This window comes from Halichoerus grypus, chromosome 11, assembly GCF_964656455.1.
Source record: "Halichoerus grypus chromosome 11, mHalGry1.hap1.1, whole genome shotgun sequence".
Taxonomy (NCBI): Eukaryota; Metazoa; Chordata; class Mammalia; order Carnivora; family Phocidae; genus Halichoerus; species Halichoerus grypus.
The window spans coordinates 73,545,535-73,562,918 of NC_135722.1; the positions used below are offsets into that span (position 1 = coordinate 73,545,535).

Sequence of the window (17,384 nt, forward strand, 5' to 3'; positions counted from 1 at the left end):
AGTAGAATTATAATTATAAAAAAATGAACATACTGCATGTTTGCTCCTTGTGCAACCTGGAAACTATTCTAGGTACATTCTATCACAAATGGCTTCCTATATGCATTTGTTCTTACAACATTTTCGACTCCAATAAAAACCCAGGGTCCAGATGACTACTGAGAGGTAGACAAACTCCCAAGCTACCAATAGGATGCCAGTCAGAACACGTAATATTTAAAAACATCTCAGGTTTCACAGACTTCTATCCAAGCAGCTCAACGAGCAGTGGGACATTAATTAAATGAGCAATTTAACATTTATTCTTTGTATTTGTCAAAACTAAGGAGTTACTTTCTGTTTTATAAATAAGGGAGCACGTCTACATGGTAATTGCTGCCAATACCTTTTTAAAAATCTCCAGAGACCAATCTCTGGAAGAAGGAAAAAACCCTCTGTATTACTTCATTTTGCAGAATATAGTTCTAATATTAAGAGAATATTAAGAGGCACCATATTATTTTTTAATAATGTGTCTATCTGTGTTCTGAAAGGATCTGGGGTACATACCATATTAAGGCTGACCAGTAAAATAGTGAGGGTCATAAGTGATGGGTTTTATTATTTTATCAGGAATCCAGAGTGTTGGGTTTTTTGGCAGCGAGTATAAGTATTACATTTTTTATTACAGTGAGTCCATAGTAAAAGAATCCACATTTTACTTTTATATTTTACTCAAATTTGGAATATACTACAATTTTTAATCTTTTTAAAGAATCCCAAGCACATCTGTAAAATCATAGACGGTCTCCTCTGAAGATTATGAAAAAATTCTAGGTTACACAAGTAAGAAATCACAATAAAATTTTTAAATGTTTAAACCACAAATCCAAAAATACACCTTTATCACCAAATATTGGTAATCTATATCTATAAAGTATACAAACTAGGATTAACAAACTCATATCTACCTACCAGACATCCTGGGGAAGATTTAATGTTATGCTGCCTTTGATTTCATCATGGAAACACATATATCCTAAGGTAGCTAATGTTACATACAAGGTTGTAACAATTCCCATGCCGATATTCAATGCTTGGGGGAAGCGTTTTGATTCTTTCATTTGATTTTCCAGTGGAAGAACCTAAGAAGAGAATGCAGGTAATACAATAATTTAAAACAATCTAGTATCCCATCTTATATATATGCAAATTATGCTTTCTATAGTTTATATGCACATTTTATTTCCTTTAAAATGACACATAACAGCTGAATATTTTTCTTGGTGTTATATATATTTTTTACACTACAGATTTTCAAATCCTTAAAATAAAAAGATCTGAAATTAGCTCTTGGCAGGCAAATCTGTCAGATTTTTTTAAATAAACTTTTTATTTTGGAATAATTTTAGATTTACAGAAAAGTTGCAAAGATAAACAGAAAACTCCCATATACCCCTGACCAGTTTGCCCTATTGTTAACATTTTAAACTACAAAGTACTTGTTACAACTAAGAACCAACATTGGTTCGTTACTATTAAACTCCATATTTTATTTGGATTTCACTAGTTTTTCTACTAATGTCCTTTTTCTGTTCCAAGGTCCCTTCCAGGATGCCACATTGCATTTTGTCACCATTATCTCCTTGGTCTTCTCTGATCTGTGATGGTTTTGTAATCCTTCCTCATTGTTCATTATCTTGACAGTTTTGAGGAGCACTGGTTAGGTATTTGGTATAATGTCTCTCTGCTGGGATCTATCTGATGTTGTCTGCTGTCTGTACACTGGGATTATAGGTTTTAGAACAAGATACCATAGAGGTGAAATGCCCTTCTCATCACACATGCTATCAACATGATTTGCCACTGGTGAAATTAACTTTGATCACTTGGTTTAAGGCCGTGTTTGCCAGGTTTCTCTGCTTATAAAGGTCTTTTCTTCTTTCTCATCATATTCTGTTCATTGGAAGCCAAGTCACTAAATGCAGCCCATACTCCAGGGACTGGGGAGATTAAGCCATACCTCCTGGAGGGGAAGCATCTACATAAATTATTTGGGAATCCCCCCTATATATGTATTTATTTAATCATTTATTTATATTAGTATGCATTCATATATATTTGTTTTATACTGTGAATATGAATCCAAAACACTTATTTATTTTGTTGCTCATATTGTTCCAGCTTTGGTCATTGTGAATTCCATCAGGTTGCTTCCTGTATTCCTTTGCATGCCTCCGTTCTTTTGTTTTGTTTTGTTTTAGCATTTCCATACTTTCTAGCACTACAAGATGCTCTAGACTCATCTGGAATGTCCTTGTTTCAGCCCTAGAATCAGACCTTTCTCCAAAGAACTTCGGTTCTTTTGTTGTAGAATGGTATTTAGAAGTCCAGATCCGGGTGCTGGGTGTGCCTGTTGCTATGGTGTATCTCTCAGCTGAAGTGATATACGTGTGTGCACACTAACCCAGGTATATTCATGTCTGTGATTGCTTCTGTATCTAGCCATTTGTATCTGCTGTCTGTCAATTTAGTGAGATGAAAAAGTTATTTTTATTATGTGAAAAAAAAAAACCTTGAAAAAAAGGCTAATTGAAGAGTTAAGTTTTTTAAGGCAAATCTTCAGAGGTTTTGGCCATATGATTTGACCATATAGTAAAAGATACTAAGAAATAATAACAGCAAGTATTTACTGAGTACTTACAACATGCCAGGTATTTTTCTTTTTTAATTAAGATAAAATCGGCATATAACATTAGTTTCAGTTGTCAACATAAGAGTTTGATATTTGTATACACTGCAAAATGATCACCACAATAAGTCTAGTTACTATCCGTCACCATACAAAATTATGATTTCTTTTTCTGTAATGAGAACTTTAAAGATTTACTCTCTTGGCAACTTTCAAATATGCAATAAAGTATTATTGCCTATAGTTGCCAAGCAAAATTGGCAAACCTTTAGCTAGACTTACCAACTAAAAAGGAGAGAGGGCTCAAATAAATAAAATCAGAAATGAAAGAGAAGTTACTACTGATACTACAGAAATACAAAGGTTCATAAGAGACTACTATGGACAATTATATGACAAAAAATTGAGGAAACTGGAAGAGATGGATAAATTCCTTAAAATACACAATCTTCCAAGACTGAATCATGAAGAACTAGAAAATCAGAACAGAAAGATTACTAGTAAGGAGATTAAACCAGTAATTAAAAAACTCCTAACAAACAAAAGTCCAGGACCAGATGACTTCACAAGCAAATTCTACCAAACATTCAAAAAATATTTAAATACCTATCTTTTTCAGATACTTCCAGAAAACCGAAGAGGAGGGAATATTTCCAAACTCATTTACTATGCCAGCATTACCCTGATACCAAAACTAGACAAGGACATGAAGAAAAGGAAGAAGGAAGAAGGAAGAAGGAAGGAAGGAAGGAAGGAAGGAGGAGGAGGAGGAAGAGGAGGAAGGGCAGGAGGAGGAGGAGAGGGAGGAGGAGGAGGAGGAGGAGGAAGGAGAAGAAGAAGAAGAAGAAGAAAGAAGAAGAAGAAAGAGAAGAAGAAGAAGGAGGAGGAGGAGGAGGAGGGAAGAAGGGAAGGAAGGAAGGAAGGAATGGAGGAAGGGAGGAAGGGAATTGTAAGCAATATTCCTGATGAACATAGATGCAAAAATCCTCAACAAAATATTAGCAAACCAAATTCAACAATACATTAAGAGGATCATATATCATGATCAAGAGGGATTTATTCCAGGGATGCAAGAATGGTTCAGCATCTACAAATTAATTAACATCATACACCAAATTAACAAAATGAAGAATAAAAATAAAAATCATATGATCATCTCCATAGATGCAGAAAAAGCACTTACAAAATTCAGTATTTGTTCATGATAAAAACACTCAATGAAGTGTGTATACAGGGAACATTATTCAACATAATAAAGGCCATATATGACAGGCCCACAGCTAGCATCAACTCAACAATGAAAAGTTGAGAGCTTTTCCTCTATGATCAGGAACAAGTCAAGGATGCCCATGCTCGCACTTTCATTCAGGTTAAGTGCTCCTTCAATTCCAAATGATAACCTTGCCAAGTAGAGTATTCTTGGTTGGAAGTTTTTTTCCTTTCAGTACTTTGAATATATCATGCTACTCCCTTCTGATTTTTCTGGTAAAAAATCAGCTAACAGCCTCATGGGGGTTCCCTTGTATGAAACAAGTTGTTTTTCTCTTATTGCATTTAAGATTTCCTCTTTAACTTTTGACATTTTAGTTATGTGTCTCAGTGTGGTTCTCTTTGGGTTCATCTTATTTGGAACTATCTGGATGTCTGTTTCCTTCCCCAGGTTAGGGAATTTTCCAGCCATTATTTCTTTATTATTTTATGCCTCTTTTTCTCTCTCCTCCTTCTACAATCCCTATATCACAAATGCTATTCTGTCTGGTGTCAAATTCTTCTTTTTGCTGTTCTGTTTGAGTGAGTTCCACTGCCCTGTCTTTGAGGTCACTGATCAGTTCTTCTGCTTCATCTGGTCTGCTTTTGAAGCCCTCTAGTATATTTTTCAGTTCAGTAATGTATTCTTCAGCTTTATGACTTCTGTTTGGTACTTACATTTTTCTTTTGCTTTGTTGAAGAATATCCATTCTTCTCCCAAGTTCCAGGAGCATCTTTATGACCATGACTTTGAACACTTTATCAGGTAGATTACTTATCTCCATTTCACTAAGGTCTTTTTCTGAAGTTTTGTCTTGTTCCTTCATTTGGAACATATTCCTGTACCTCATTTTTCTTGACTCTCTGTGTTTGTTTCTATGTATTAGCTGAAACAGCTACATTTCCCAGTCTTGAAGGAGTGACCTTGTGTAGAAGATGAACTCTATCATTCAACCTTGACCTAGTTCTTGGTTGTCTCTTGGACCTTTGTGATTATCTAAGTAGCCTGATTTATTCTTGATAAATTTCAGTTGTTGAAGGTGTGCCAAGAGCTGCCAGTGTTCCAATGTAGGGATCTCAGTGCCAAGTTTCAGGATGACTGGAAGTCAGATCCTCAGGCAGCAGCTTTTAAAGTATAGAAATACACAGTCCTATGGGACCATAATTGTAAACCCTGCTGGCCTCTAGACCAAGAGATGTGGAGGGTCCCCTGGGGGAACAGTTGTAAAAGTCAAGGTTTCAGATAACTGTATAAGCCCCTTTCTGGGAGGTACCAGAAAGCTGTAACAAGACCAAAGGAGGGCACGAGATGGTATTTCCCTGTCTATGTTCCCTGAGAGCGCTTCTGTAGCCTTGAGATATGTGGCAAACCTGAAGCCTGTCCCTCGGGTTAAAGCTTCAGCACCGTAAATAGGCCTTTTTCACTGGCTGACTTGGGGTGCATTTCAGTCTGTTGTCTGTGCAGTGTCCTCAGCGTGGCATGCTGCCAAGAACTGTCATTCCCATTGTTAAAGTCCTATGGGGCCCTGGAACACAAACCCCCCTAGCCACGAGGGCCAGGTGATCAAGGGGCACCCCTGTGTGGACTACACTTGCCCACAGCTTTAGTAAGGCAGGGGAAGAACACCAAGGGCAGGGCAGGCCCACCAGTGTTAGCAAGCCATTGGGAGATTGCTGTGTTTGTGAGTGTCCACCTGCACTAGCATCATAGAGGGAGACTACAGATATGGTGCTCACCATCCCTGGAGAAAGTCCCAACTTGTCCCCATCCCTCCAGCAGATGCTTTAAGATTAGCAAATGAATCTCCTTCACATAGAGTCTAGGCAACTTTCAAACTGCAGCTTCTATGCTAGGTTCTGGGGCAGGTAAGTCCACATGCAAGCCCTTTAGAAGGAGTTTCTCAGATCCCAACAGCCCTTTGGGTCCTATGGATGGAAGCTCCATTAGAGGCTTGTCTCTCCAGTGCAGGTCTCAAGGGCTGGGCTGCCTGCTGTGGGACACAAACCCCTTGCTCCCTAGGGAAAGGCTCTGGGCTTGTAAGATGCCTGCCTATATTGGGTTGCTGCACCAGAGGTAGAGTTTTTGGTGAGCCCACATCTCTGTCTCTCCTATCCGTCTTGAGGTGGCCCTATTGTTCCTTGTTGTGGAGCAGCTGTTCAGCTAATTTTCAGCTCCTGCTCAGAGGCAATTATTCCATATGTAGCTGTAGCTGTAGTGTGTCCAGGGAGAAGGGGCATTCAGGATCTTTCCCTACTGCCATCTTGGACCACCCCCTGCCACGTATTATTCTAGATGCTTTGCAGGCAGCATCTCATGTAGTCCTCACAATAACCCTATGTGACAATAACTCCAGTAATAGCTCTACTTTTTAGGTAAGTGAGGTCCACATGGAAATATTAACTGGTTAATAGAAGGGAGAACCATCTGATGTTCTGGAGATAATCCAGACCTGAAATAAGAGGCTATGGTTAAGAATGGTGCCAGTGCAGCTAGAAAAGGAGGAAAGGAAGGAAATTCACATTTATGTAGGCTCTCTCTGGGGTTAGCAACACTGTGGGTGTTTTAAATGTAATTTCATTTATGGGGAAATATGAAAGAAAAATAAACATGCCTTAATTACCGATGGAATAGGGGAACCAGGGACAAAGTGAAAGGAAATGCTCCAATGTTTCAAGCTTGAGCAACTGAAAATAAAACTAAAAGAAATAGGGAAATGAGAAAGTGAAGCTGGTTTTGGATTAAGAAAGTCTATGTCAGACTCGGAGCTGTCGAACTTGAGATGTTAGAGGAACAACTTAACTGGAAATGTCCAATAGTTAACTAGAACTTACTGGTTAAAGACAGAAATGAAAATCTGCAGTTATGTCTGTAACCGTTTGATAAATGGAACTGTAAGAATTTGTGAGAATTCTCTAAAGGAGAATTCAGAGAGAGCAAGAACCCAAGTAAAATAGTATAAAATTGTCTTCTAGGTCTTATTTCATCTGTAGTTCATATAGATATGTTTAAGTGGTTTCCCTCCCATACCAAACCATCAGACAATGAAACATAAGCTATAGAGCAGAGAGTGATATTCTGTTTTCCCCAAATCTACACATTCCAGGCTTTAAATAAACTGGAAGCATCTTAAATGGAAATATTTAAGATCTTAGAATCCTCAGGGTGCTTGTATTTCTTGGTATTAGCTTTATGATAACATCATTTCTCAAAACAAATATGATATGTGTAAATCTAAGGGGAGAATTTATATTTGATTCTTCTATGTAATAGTAACTTTGTAACAATTTCAATTCATTTCAAATCATCTAGTCTATAAAATATGATGTTTGGGATCTGTCTGAATGTAACCTGGGCTTGGCAGAGTAGATGGAATACAGATAAAACAAAACTGGCCATGAGTCGATTTTTGAAGCTGGGTGATGCTTACACAAGAGTTCATCATGCTATTCTCTAGATTTTGTCTTAGGCTTGAAAATTTCCATAATAAAATGTTAAAAATCATCTAAACTAAGCTATAATTCAAGTCTAAGCTACAAAACTACAAATAGTGTTCTGGCAATGAAGAAAATGGCAACAAAAAAGAAAAATGCATTTTTAAATGTAGTTTGACTACATAAATCTTTGTGTTGACTTAAAATTTTTAAAAATAATAATAAAGAGTAAATCCTTACCACTCCTATGCCTTCAAAAGCAAACACAGCAGTACCAAAAAAGAGTGGGTATTTTTTCCAACCAGCCACTATTGGAAGGTTGTGGGGATCTGGCATATTCTGGAGAAAGAGAGAAAAAATAAGAGAAGTTGTATCTTTACTTATTTTAAAGAATTTAAAATAAAGAGCAAAATCATACACTTCTGAGCTTCACAACAGCAAATGTATGTTATAAAAGTGAATAATTCTTTCAATAAACACTTTAAGCATCCTATGTTAAATGCAGCCAAGCTGTTAGGACTTCACTGCCAAGAGCCACTGCTTCCCTCGTGCCCGCACATTCCATCTGGGCTAAATGCTCCTGATTACCTGCTTCCACCTTCAAGTCCCGGGCTGTTCACTCTGGGTATGGCTCCTGGCACAACAGGAAATACATAAGCATACTCAATCTGAGCTGAGAGCCATAGTATCAACCACTGCTCATGGTGTCCAGTGAAATCCATTTTCTACTCTGTCTTCATTGCTCTTTCAGTTTCCAAGGTACCTGGTTCCTGACTTTGGCTTTTTACCTCATAACTCTGCTGCTTCCTAGTACAGGTCTCCTCCTGGTCTCAGTGTCTTACTCTTTTTTTTTTTTTTTTTTAAGATTTTATTTATTTATTTGACAGAGAGAGAGACAGCAAGAGCAGGAACACAAGCAGGGGAGTGGGAGAGGGAGAAGCAGGCTTCCTGCCAAGCAGGGAGCCCGATGTGGGGCTCGATCCCAGGACCCTGGGATCATGACCTGAGCTGAAGGCAGATGCTTAACGACTGAGCCACCCAGGCACCCCGCAGTGTCTTACTCTTTACCTAGACAGTTACTATTACCCTTATTATTTGTACATATTCCTTGATTCTGGCTTTGATTACTAGGTCTTGACGCATAGTCTTGTTCCAACTTTCACTATCTGGAAACTCACAAATGCACATCTTGTTCAAGATCTCTGGTTCCATGATGGCTACCGCTTCCAGCCACCCCAAGACTGGTTCCCACTCTGCTTACCATCCTGTGTTCTCTGCCTTACCTAATTGGAAGTGGAATTCAAGGCCAAGGAAAGAGGATGAAAAAAGAAACTGAAGTGTGAAAGCACATGGATAATCTGGGAAATAGAGAGGTCTAGAACATCTGAAGCACAGGGAGACTTGTGTGATATGATGGTGATACATGATGGAAAACACAAGCTATGGGCAAAATGAAAAGGGTAGTAAGTGTTTGAGTCATTTGATAACACTAACTGTTAGTCAAGACTCACACTGTTCCCTCTACCTAAGGAACCTCCTTTTCTGCTCCACTAACTCTTACATGTTCATCTAAGGGGTCATGAACTACAGAAAGCCTTATGAGACCTTCCTGCCTGTCCCCTTCCACTCTTATGTGCAATAAGAAAACGTCTACAGGTTTTGGAATTTGGGGGGCAGGTATGAAACAGAGTTTGTAATAAATTGCCAGTGGAGATTTTAGAACAATTGCAGCAATAATATATAAAATAGATTGGATCAGAAAAGAATAGCACAGGGATGCTTGACCTTTTCTGAGTCATTGGCCCCTTTGAGAAATGAAAGCTATACACTGCTCAGTAGAAGAATGCATATATACATACAGAAACATTAAATCTTGCAAATACTTTTAATGGATTTGCAGATCCCCTGAATCCCATCAATTTTTTTTTTTTTTAGGAATACTTCTTTTATTGTTAGGCTCCCCAGACAACGGACAATGAAATCAGTTGAGGTTGCATACTTCCAATAAAGAGGTTATGGACTAAGATAGTGGCAGTGAACTGAGGTGGTGGCAGCAAATAAAGGTTCAGAAGTAAAGAAAATTATAAAATTATATCTATCCTCCCATCTGGAGACTGGTTCAAATCTTAAAAGAGTAAACAAAACACTAATGAGGTCTTTGTTTCATGTTATACAGTGTGCTGAGGCATGATCCTAAATCTCACAGCTTACTAGGGTAGGTATTACTCTCTTCTGCAGCAATGTCATAAAGCCCAGAAGCATATTTACCAAGATTTAAAACCAGACCTGAATACAAAACCTCTGCTCTATGTCACACACCTTTCCAGCTGATCGGTATCCCCCAAAAGGAGACCAAAGCTGACTGATTATCTCCTGTGTGCCACATAATGAAGTAGGGGTCTTTACATACCATTACTTTTACCTCCAAAGTAAACAAAGAATTTACTTATTAAGAAACATATGACACTCAGTTAAAAACACATTATACTTACCCTAATGACATACTGATAAATTATCACAAGGCTGACAGCCATGGAAATGTTGGCAAGGAATGAAAGCACAAATAGATTCTTTAGCTCACGAATGAAGACCAAAAGAATTATGAATGGAAGAAAGCAAAGCATATATATCCTTAGGTCAATACTTCTTCTCTCACAAGGGTTTGATGAATTGGTACTATTCAAAAGAAACACTTTACTCTCCAGGAATCCTTCATGAACCTATATAGGATTACCAGGAGAATAAGAAAGAGGGGGAAAAAAAAAAACTTCCATCAACTTATAAATAAAAAAATATAAAGAAATTTATTATCTATACACTCTATGATAAATTCCTTTACAATAAATCAAATATTTACATTTTTTCAAGATATTATAGCTTCCTGGAAATATATATTTATCAAATTTAAGGATAATTAAAATAGGATAATCTTTTTTTTTGTATTTGAAATTTTTAAAAATTTTTTATTGTTATGTTAATCACCATATATTACATCATAAAATAGGATAATCTTCTTTGCAAAATAACTTCTTTTATCATACTGTAAAAAGAAAGTTCACTAGAAAATTATGAGGATGGGTGCCTGGGTGGCTCAGTTGGTTAAGCAACTGCCTTCAGCTCAGGTCATGATCCTGGAGTCCCAGGATCGAGTCCCACATCGGGCTCCCTGCTCGGTGGGGAGTCTGCTTCTCCCTCTGACCCTCCCCCCTCTCATGCTCTCTCTCTCAAATAAATAAATAAAATCTTAAAAAAAAAAAAAAGAAAATTATGAGGATGAATTTACTAATTTATTTTGAAGTTTTGTGCTCATGATCCCTGCGCAAAGGTTCAATTTGTTTTTGAGATAATCAAAAGTGGATACATACTTGTCAAGAATGACCATATTCTACTCTGGATATCCTACTCTGACTTATTTTCTTCAGAGGAGGAAACAAGCTCTTAAGTACATCTTAGAAATGTACAGTTGTCAAAATAAAGTTTAGAAATCATAGTCTAGCTTTAAAACTGTTTTATAAAACAACTGTTTTTAAATTATCATCACTATCAATAAATACTTATTAAGAATCCACTAAATTCATTCATGACCATGTGTTAGATGTAGATAAATTTTTGCTAGAGCAAAAAACTTCAATAAATCAGTTTTACCTTAAAATTTATTCAGCCACTTCTATAAACCAACATTCAGTGTTCGAGATACAATAATTTATAGGTTCCATATATTAAAAATCATCTCTTATTCAATTAATCACATAATCCAACTTACTAAAATAGAAATGAAATTATAGAGGATTTTAAAAACATTTTTAAAAATTCAAAGCAGAGGCAGAGAATATTATAACTTAAATACTAGTGAAAAGCTATTTTCCCCCAAACACTGTACCCCTCCATTGAACACAATAACATGATCAAGTCTCTGAATACATCAATTCTTAAGAACCAGACCCTATAGTAATAATAGGAAGCATTTTTTGAGGACTGAACTAAATACGTGATACACAACATCTCATCTCATCCTCAAAACAACGCCCTGAGGTTGGTGGTAGTATTAATTTTAATTTGTGGTTGAGAAAACTGAGGATTAGGGAGGGTTAAAAAAACTTACATAATATCAAATCAGTAAGTGGTAGTTCTAAGATTCCAGCCCAGGAGTGAGACTAGAATTTAGCTTGCAACAGCTGGATGCTCTAACTTGACCAAATACTCCAATCCGGGAGGGGGCCCTGCCAAGTAGGCGCCTGGCCTTTACTCTGACATCTCTCTTTCTAAATATACTAAGTATTAAGAGTCCCACAAGCAGAAGTTTAGAACAAAATTATAGTATGATTAACAATTCAAGTTGTTTCTTTTAATTTTATACTTACAATTTATGATAAGCAATGTTTAGTGTCACTACAAATGTACACATCATCTTAAACTGTAGGGAATATATCTACTAGTTTTAAGCTAGATAGGCAACTTGTAACTCATACTGGACTAACAAACTCTCAGGTTACACCATGAACCATTTAAGAAATGCATACCTCACATTTACCTCGTAACTGCTCATCAAAACTTTATATTTCATATTCTATAACTTGAAATAGAAGAAAGATTGGTAATTCACATTACTTGGTTTTTAAAAGTATACTTTGTTGACTCAATTTTCCCAGTTACAAAATTATTTATAGCCAAATGCTTCTGTATCCAAGAAGTACCGCCAATAAGCAGATTAGGTAATGATCAAAATTAAGCTCTAACAAGGATACCTGGCAAGAGAAAATCAGTTACATAACCAATTTTAAAAAGGGTAGTTTGAATGATGAGATGGTTGGGAATATGAAATTAATTCTGTCACAAATATCTCATAATAATTTAGTATTCTTTGGCAGAAATATGGTTATAAAAATTGTCAGGATTAAAAAATAAAATAAAGTGTAGATACATACCCAGAGCAAGATTCAGGTAAACATTTGAGTCCTTTGGTGCCCTCTAGAGACAGATATTGGCTATCTAATAGGACTTCCTATGATCTCACATGTTTACCAAAATGCAAAACACTGAAATAAATATTATAAAATAAAATTACTAAATTCAGTTGTTTCCATTTAAAGCTTAAATTTACTAACATCTACTACTTATTAGTTTTCAATGATTCAGTAATCTAATGGTTAAAATTCCAAAGGTAGATTATGTTCTTCAGCAAAGCTAAAATAAATGCAGAATTAAAGCCTTAACACCCTATATTTGTATACTACTTTACTTTTTGCAAAGGGTTTCACAAACCTCTTATCAGCTGAGCCTCAGGATAAGTTTAGGAGGAACAATGGGAGATTTTGTTGCTATTCCCATTTTACAAATAAGGAAACTGAGGTTTGACCAGGGATCAGGAGATCTTGTCCAATGTGTGACTTAAAATGGAGAGAGTGGAGACTTGAATTTGGATCTTCTATCTCTAAAGTCCATGGTCTTAGGTATCGTTATATATTTTTTTCTGTTAATGTAATATTCCTTCCCCACTCTTCATGCCCATATATACTGTTTTATCCACCTGAAATTTTCTAGAGTATCTTAGAGTAAGAACAGAGAGGAGCTACTATAACCACGATGGGCTAGAATCCTTGGAGGCACTACCCACCCCTTTCCCCCTGCCTAATGCTCACAATGACCTAATGGGACCAAGAACAGCCCTGTGGCAGTTACAGAGCAGGATGTTCACACATCTGTATGGTAACTAAACCCTGAGTTCTTTGATTTGATAAAATATTGCACCTTTGATTTTATGTAGATTAATGCAGTAATAAACTTAGAGTTTTTAACTCTAACAGTAGCAGTAATTGGTAAGGCATAATCAAGCAGTGTGTCTACTGCTGGAGTCTGCTCTAAAATGTGGCAGTGAACATCTCTGACACTGCTGTTTCAGTGACCATCTGTCTCCTCTGCCAAGGCGAGGTGCTCACTATTGCTTTCAACTTTTCTCAAGTCTGAGTATCTTTTTCCATGTTGCTTTTTATACCTCAAAAGGACTTTTGTCCTTCTATCTACAGCAGGCATTCTCCTTACTTCCCAGAAAGCCACTTTTTCTACCTGGTCTTCTTAGAATATGTGCAAATGAGTTACATTCTTCCAATCTACTTTGGAAGAAACTGATAACATTTTGCAGGAAAAAGTCACCAACCCTAAGCTTATAGACATCTATTACATCATATGCACACACACAGCTAAAATCAGACAAGATCCTGTCCAACGATCAGCAGTTAATATACTGGGTGGCAGCTGGGTCACAGACTTAGGTCTCAGCTTAATTCACATGACTTAGGGCACACTGCTCATGCTTTGTGAGAGTCAATTCACACATTCAAAAAATGAGCGTTGTACATTACAAAGAAGTTGTAAAGACTAAATGAAAAATGTCATACTTTATTAATGTAACGTTGTAAGGCATTATTAGCATTATCCATAAATTCAAATCAAGCTTTTTGGTAGCTCTCTTAGGAGATATTAGAAGATACATTACTACCAAGCTGTACAATCCTAAAAAAGGATCATTTCCACTGTCTTCTACGTAAATGACTGGTAAAGTGGTGTGTCTTATCAGTTCTTAACAACAGATAGCCTCTTGACTGAGTTAATAGTCCAAAGAATATGCAACTTGTGGAATTAAATACTTGTAAATCAAAAGCACATCATCTATAACAAGCAATGCTAATGAAAGCATCAACTCTCTTATTTATAAAGAAGGGTTGACTCAATGAGCCTTTCCAACATTAAAAATCTAAGCTAGGGGCTTTAGCAAATTATGGCCCATACACCAAATCCAGCCTACCACTTAATTTTGCAAATATAACTTTATTGGGATATTACCATATATGTTTATATATTATTCTCTATGGCTAAGTTGAGAAGACCATATGGCCTGCAAAACTGAAAATATTTATTATCTGGCCCTTTCCAGAAAAAGTTTGCCATTCCTGGTCTAAATGTATATGAAGCATACTTTATACTTGAAAAAGTGAGCCAAATATATACTTATATATTTACATTTAGATTCTTTAGAAAACATATTCACATCATCATTTTGCATTAAAATACCTACAAGTACTATATATTACTATGTAAAATGTCTACTATTGCACCATGCACATGTGCATAGTTAATAAACGTTATTGATTAAAGTAATGATTAAAGAAGAACAGGGTGTAATGTACTAGTTACAAGCTAGAGTGCATAAAGAAATGTGTTTTGGCATTGTTTTGATAGGGGAGCTTTTTTATTTCAGTGCTTTGCATGTTTGTTCAAATTGACAGTCTCTACCAAGACTGCAAACCACTTCCTTTTAAAGCAAACCCTAAAAGGATGGAGAGAATTACAGAATACTGCACATTTTTGGACACAGTATCTTTTAGGTAATAGCAATAGTTACTGGATTTTAGTAATACCCACTTTTTACTTCACTTTTTAGGTTGCTGGCTAAAGGCTTATATATTTGTTTATGAAAAATCAATTTAAAAATATACTCCCCAAACATCTGTGTTTCTGCTTTGAGACCTAAATTTCAAATATCTAAGAGTCAGTTAAATTATGTCCAGTTCAGATCTGACAGAACAAACATTATTGATATATAATGGCAAGAAAAGTAAAATCAACAACAGTAGCGGAAAATCCAACTTAAAAAAAGAAGACTAAAGGAAAATTTACAAAGTAACATGCTTTATGAAAGGAACACATTTCCATGTTCAACCATGGCTTACTCAGAGGAGATATGATGCCATAACTATGGACATGGAAGAAACTGACCTCAATAACTGGAGAAAAATACTTACTTGTTTTACATTTTCAGCTAAGAAGACAATGTAAACACTACAGAATCCCAGCTGTGTTATCACCAGAAAAAAGTCAACCACAGTCCTGAAAAGAGATACCCACAAATAAGTATCAATAAGAGCTGCTGATATATCAATATATTTTTCTCTTTTTAGACTATTTTAAAACATTTAATTATAGCTTATATTCTTTTCACTTCCTTAAAATAAGAAATAAACAAAATACATATTTTCTACAAACAGCACAGATTTGTGATCAGTATGTCACTAGAATTATTATTGAGCAAAAAGATGTTCCATTAAGTTAAAAGGCCAAAATTTCCCTATCACTTATTTCTGAAATTCAACAGTCTGAGTATCTGCTTATAAAATGATATCATGAAAACATTTCATCTTTTAGATTAGGCCCATCTCTCCTACTTCTCAAGATCTTTTTCTGATTAACCCAGTGTATTTTCCGGCCCTCCTGGCTTCATGTCATTTGGAAATATGAGGAATGAGATGTTCTCCACTATCCAAATCACTAATACGAACATGAGATGGGAGAGGACTGGGGGCATGGCCCATTAAATCGTAAGACCAAAGACCCCTCCAGTAGCTTAGCTCTGTTCTGATTGTTTAATGAGATACTTAAGAAAATTCTAGCTACATAAAATAGTGTACAGAGGTGGGAAGGGGATGTCACCAGTCAAATTAGCATAGTTTGGGAACCAAGTTATAAATCTATCTACATGTTATTAATACGCAGCCCATATTTCTCTATTTTGTTTGGAGAACAATGAGTGATTACAACAGCATGCACCTACTAATTCATTATAGTCTTTATTTGACCATCGATGTCAAGCTATCAAACAACCTGGTCTACAAATCTACACATCTTCCTTCTCTCATTTGAAATTGGAAGGGCCCTTGCTTATCTTCATTCTTGTCATAACTATAGCTCTCATAGTTCTTCAGGGATCTCCCTTGTAAATAATCTTGGTACCCTGCAATGAATTCAAGTTTCTTCTCTCTGATGAATTATATTTAAGTATTCCCTTAAGATCTTTTCATCCACCTTGGATTTTAGTATCCTACCAACAATCACTCCAGCCACATCTACCTGCAAGTCATTCTAGAGACAAAGCTGCCTCTACTCTGGGGGAGAAGAAGGAAGAAGATAGGGTTCTGGGGCAAATCCTAGGGCATGAGGCTGATTTCTTCCTTCTTCTACTTGGCATATCAAGAGCTCTGAGCAGCTCATAAACAAATCTAACTTCCTACAAATCCCCAGGAAGGCCATATTTAACCATAAACTCTACTAGCATTGTTTTTTTTCTTCCTTTAATTTCCATTTCATGTATCACTTGTACCATAGTGAGCATTTTGTTGACTACCTATGCTTAATTTTCCAGTCCTGTATTTGTCTGGCTTTGATCTGCCATGTCTACCAATGATAAAGTTACATTTAAACAATAAGATAGTATAATTACTATTGTGCTAAAATACACACTTCATATGTCCTATGAGCATGTAGCTAAACACCACAATTTTATCTAAAATAATGAGATTGCAACATTTTTCTTGCTTTTTCTCCTTTCCTTAAAAAAATATTAACATGATTATGTCATAGGTTAGCCAGATGCTTTATAAATATCATTTTATTTAAATTACTATAGTAATCCTGTGAAGTAAGTATCACCATAAACTCATCTGATGGTGAGAAAACTAAAACAAAATGATAAATCAATTGACTCAGGTCATAAAACTGAAAAATGGTAGAGCTGAGATTTGAACCCAAGTCTGTGTAACTCTAAAGATTATGTTTATTCCCCCAGCTTTATCATACTTCTATTCATGTATCTTGTCAAATTAAAATACTTAAAAAGTATGTGACTTCTGTAGCCAGATATTAATAACATAGCAAGTGCTTACCGTCCCCATGCTGCTTGCTTCTGAAGACAGCTCCAAGGACTTACCTCCATAGCAAAACTCACAGTGTCACTATAACCTAATGTTGACTTTTTAAACCTGTAATTTAAGAACATACATGCATATGAAAAAGGAAAATTTGAAGTTGGTCCATAAATCCAACCCTTGAAAAGAACATCAAATAAATAGGAATTAAAATGCAAGGCTATGCACCAACAGAAGAGTTTTTGAAATTTCAAGATCTGCATGCTCTATGTCTCATGAAATTTTAAATCTGTTATTTTTACCAATGTATTAGTTTTTATCTGCTGTTAAAGTTTATA

At 36.1% G+C, this 17,384-nt stretch overlaps 1 protein-coding gene across 5 annotated transcripts in view; it reads right to left on the reverse strand.

The window, feature by feature from the left end:
* The window catches only part of SLC36A4 (solute carrier family 36 member 4), a 60,622-nt gene that overhangs the window by 23,084 nt on the left and 20,154 nt on the right, over positions 1-17,384 (reverse strand). For 4 of the 5 annotated variants that reach the window (XM_078058680.1, XM_036111821.2, XM_078058679.1 and 1 more), the window contains 5 exons: positions 17,065-17,160; positions 15,151-15,235; positions 9,844-10,071; positions 7,592-7,690; positions 955-1,124 (listed from right to left, as the gene is read on the reverse strand). In XM_078058680.1, coding sequence (XP_077914806.1) covers positions 955-1,124; positions 7,592-7,690; positions 9,844-10,071; positions 15,151-15,235; positions 17,065-17,160 — 678 coding nt within the window. The remainder of the gene's footprint in view (positions 1-954; positions 1,125-7,591; positions 7,691-9,843; positions 10,072-15,150; positions 15,236-17,064; positions 17,161-17,384) is intronic. The other variant, XM_036111823.2, reaches the window with a different exon arrangement.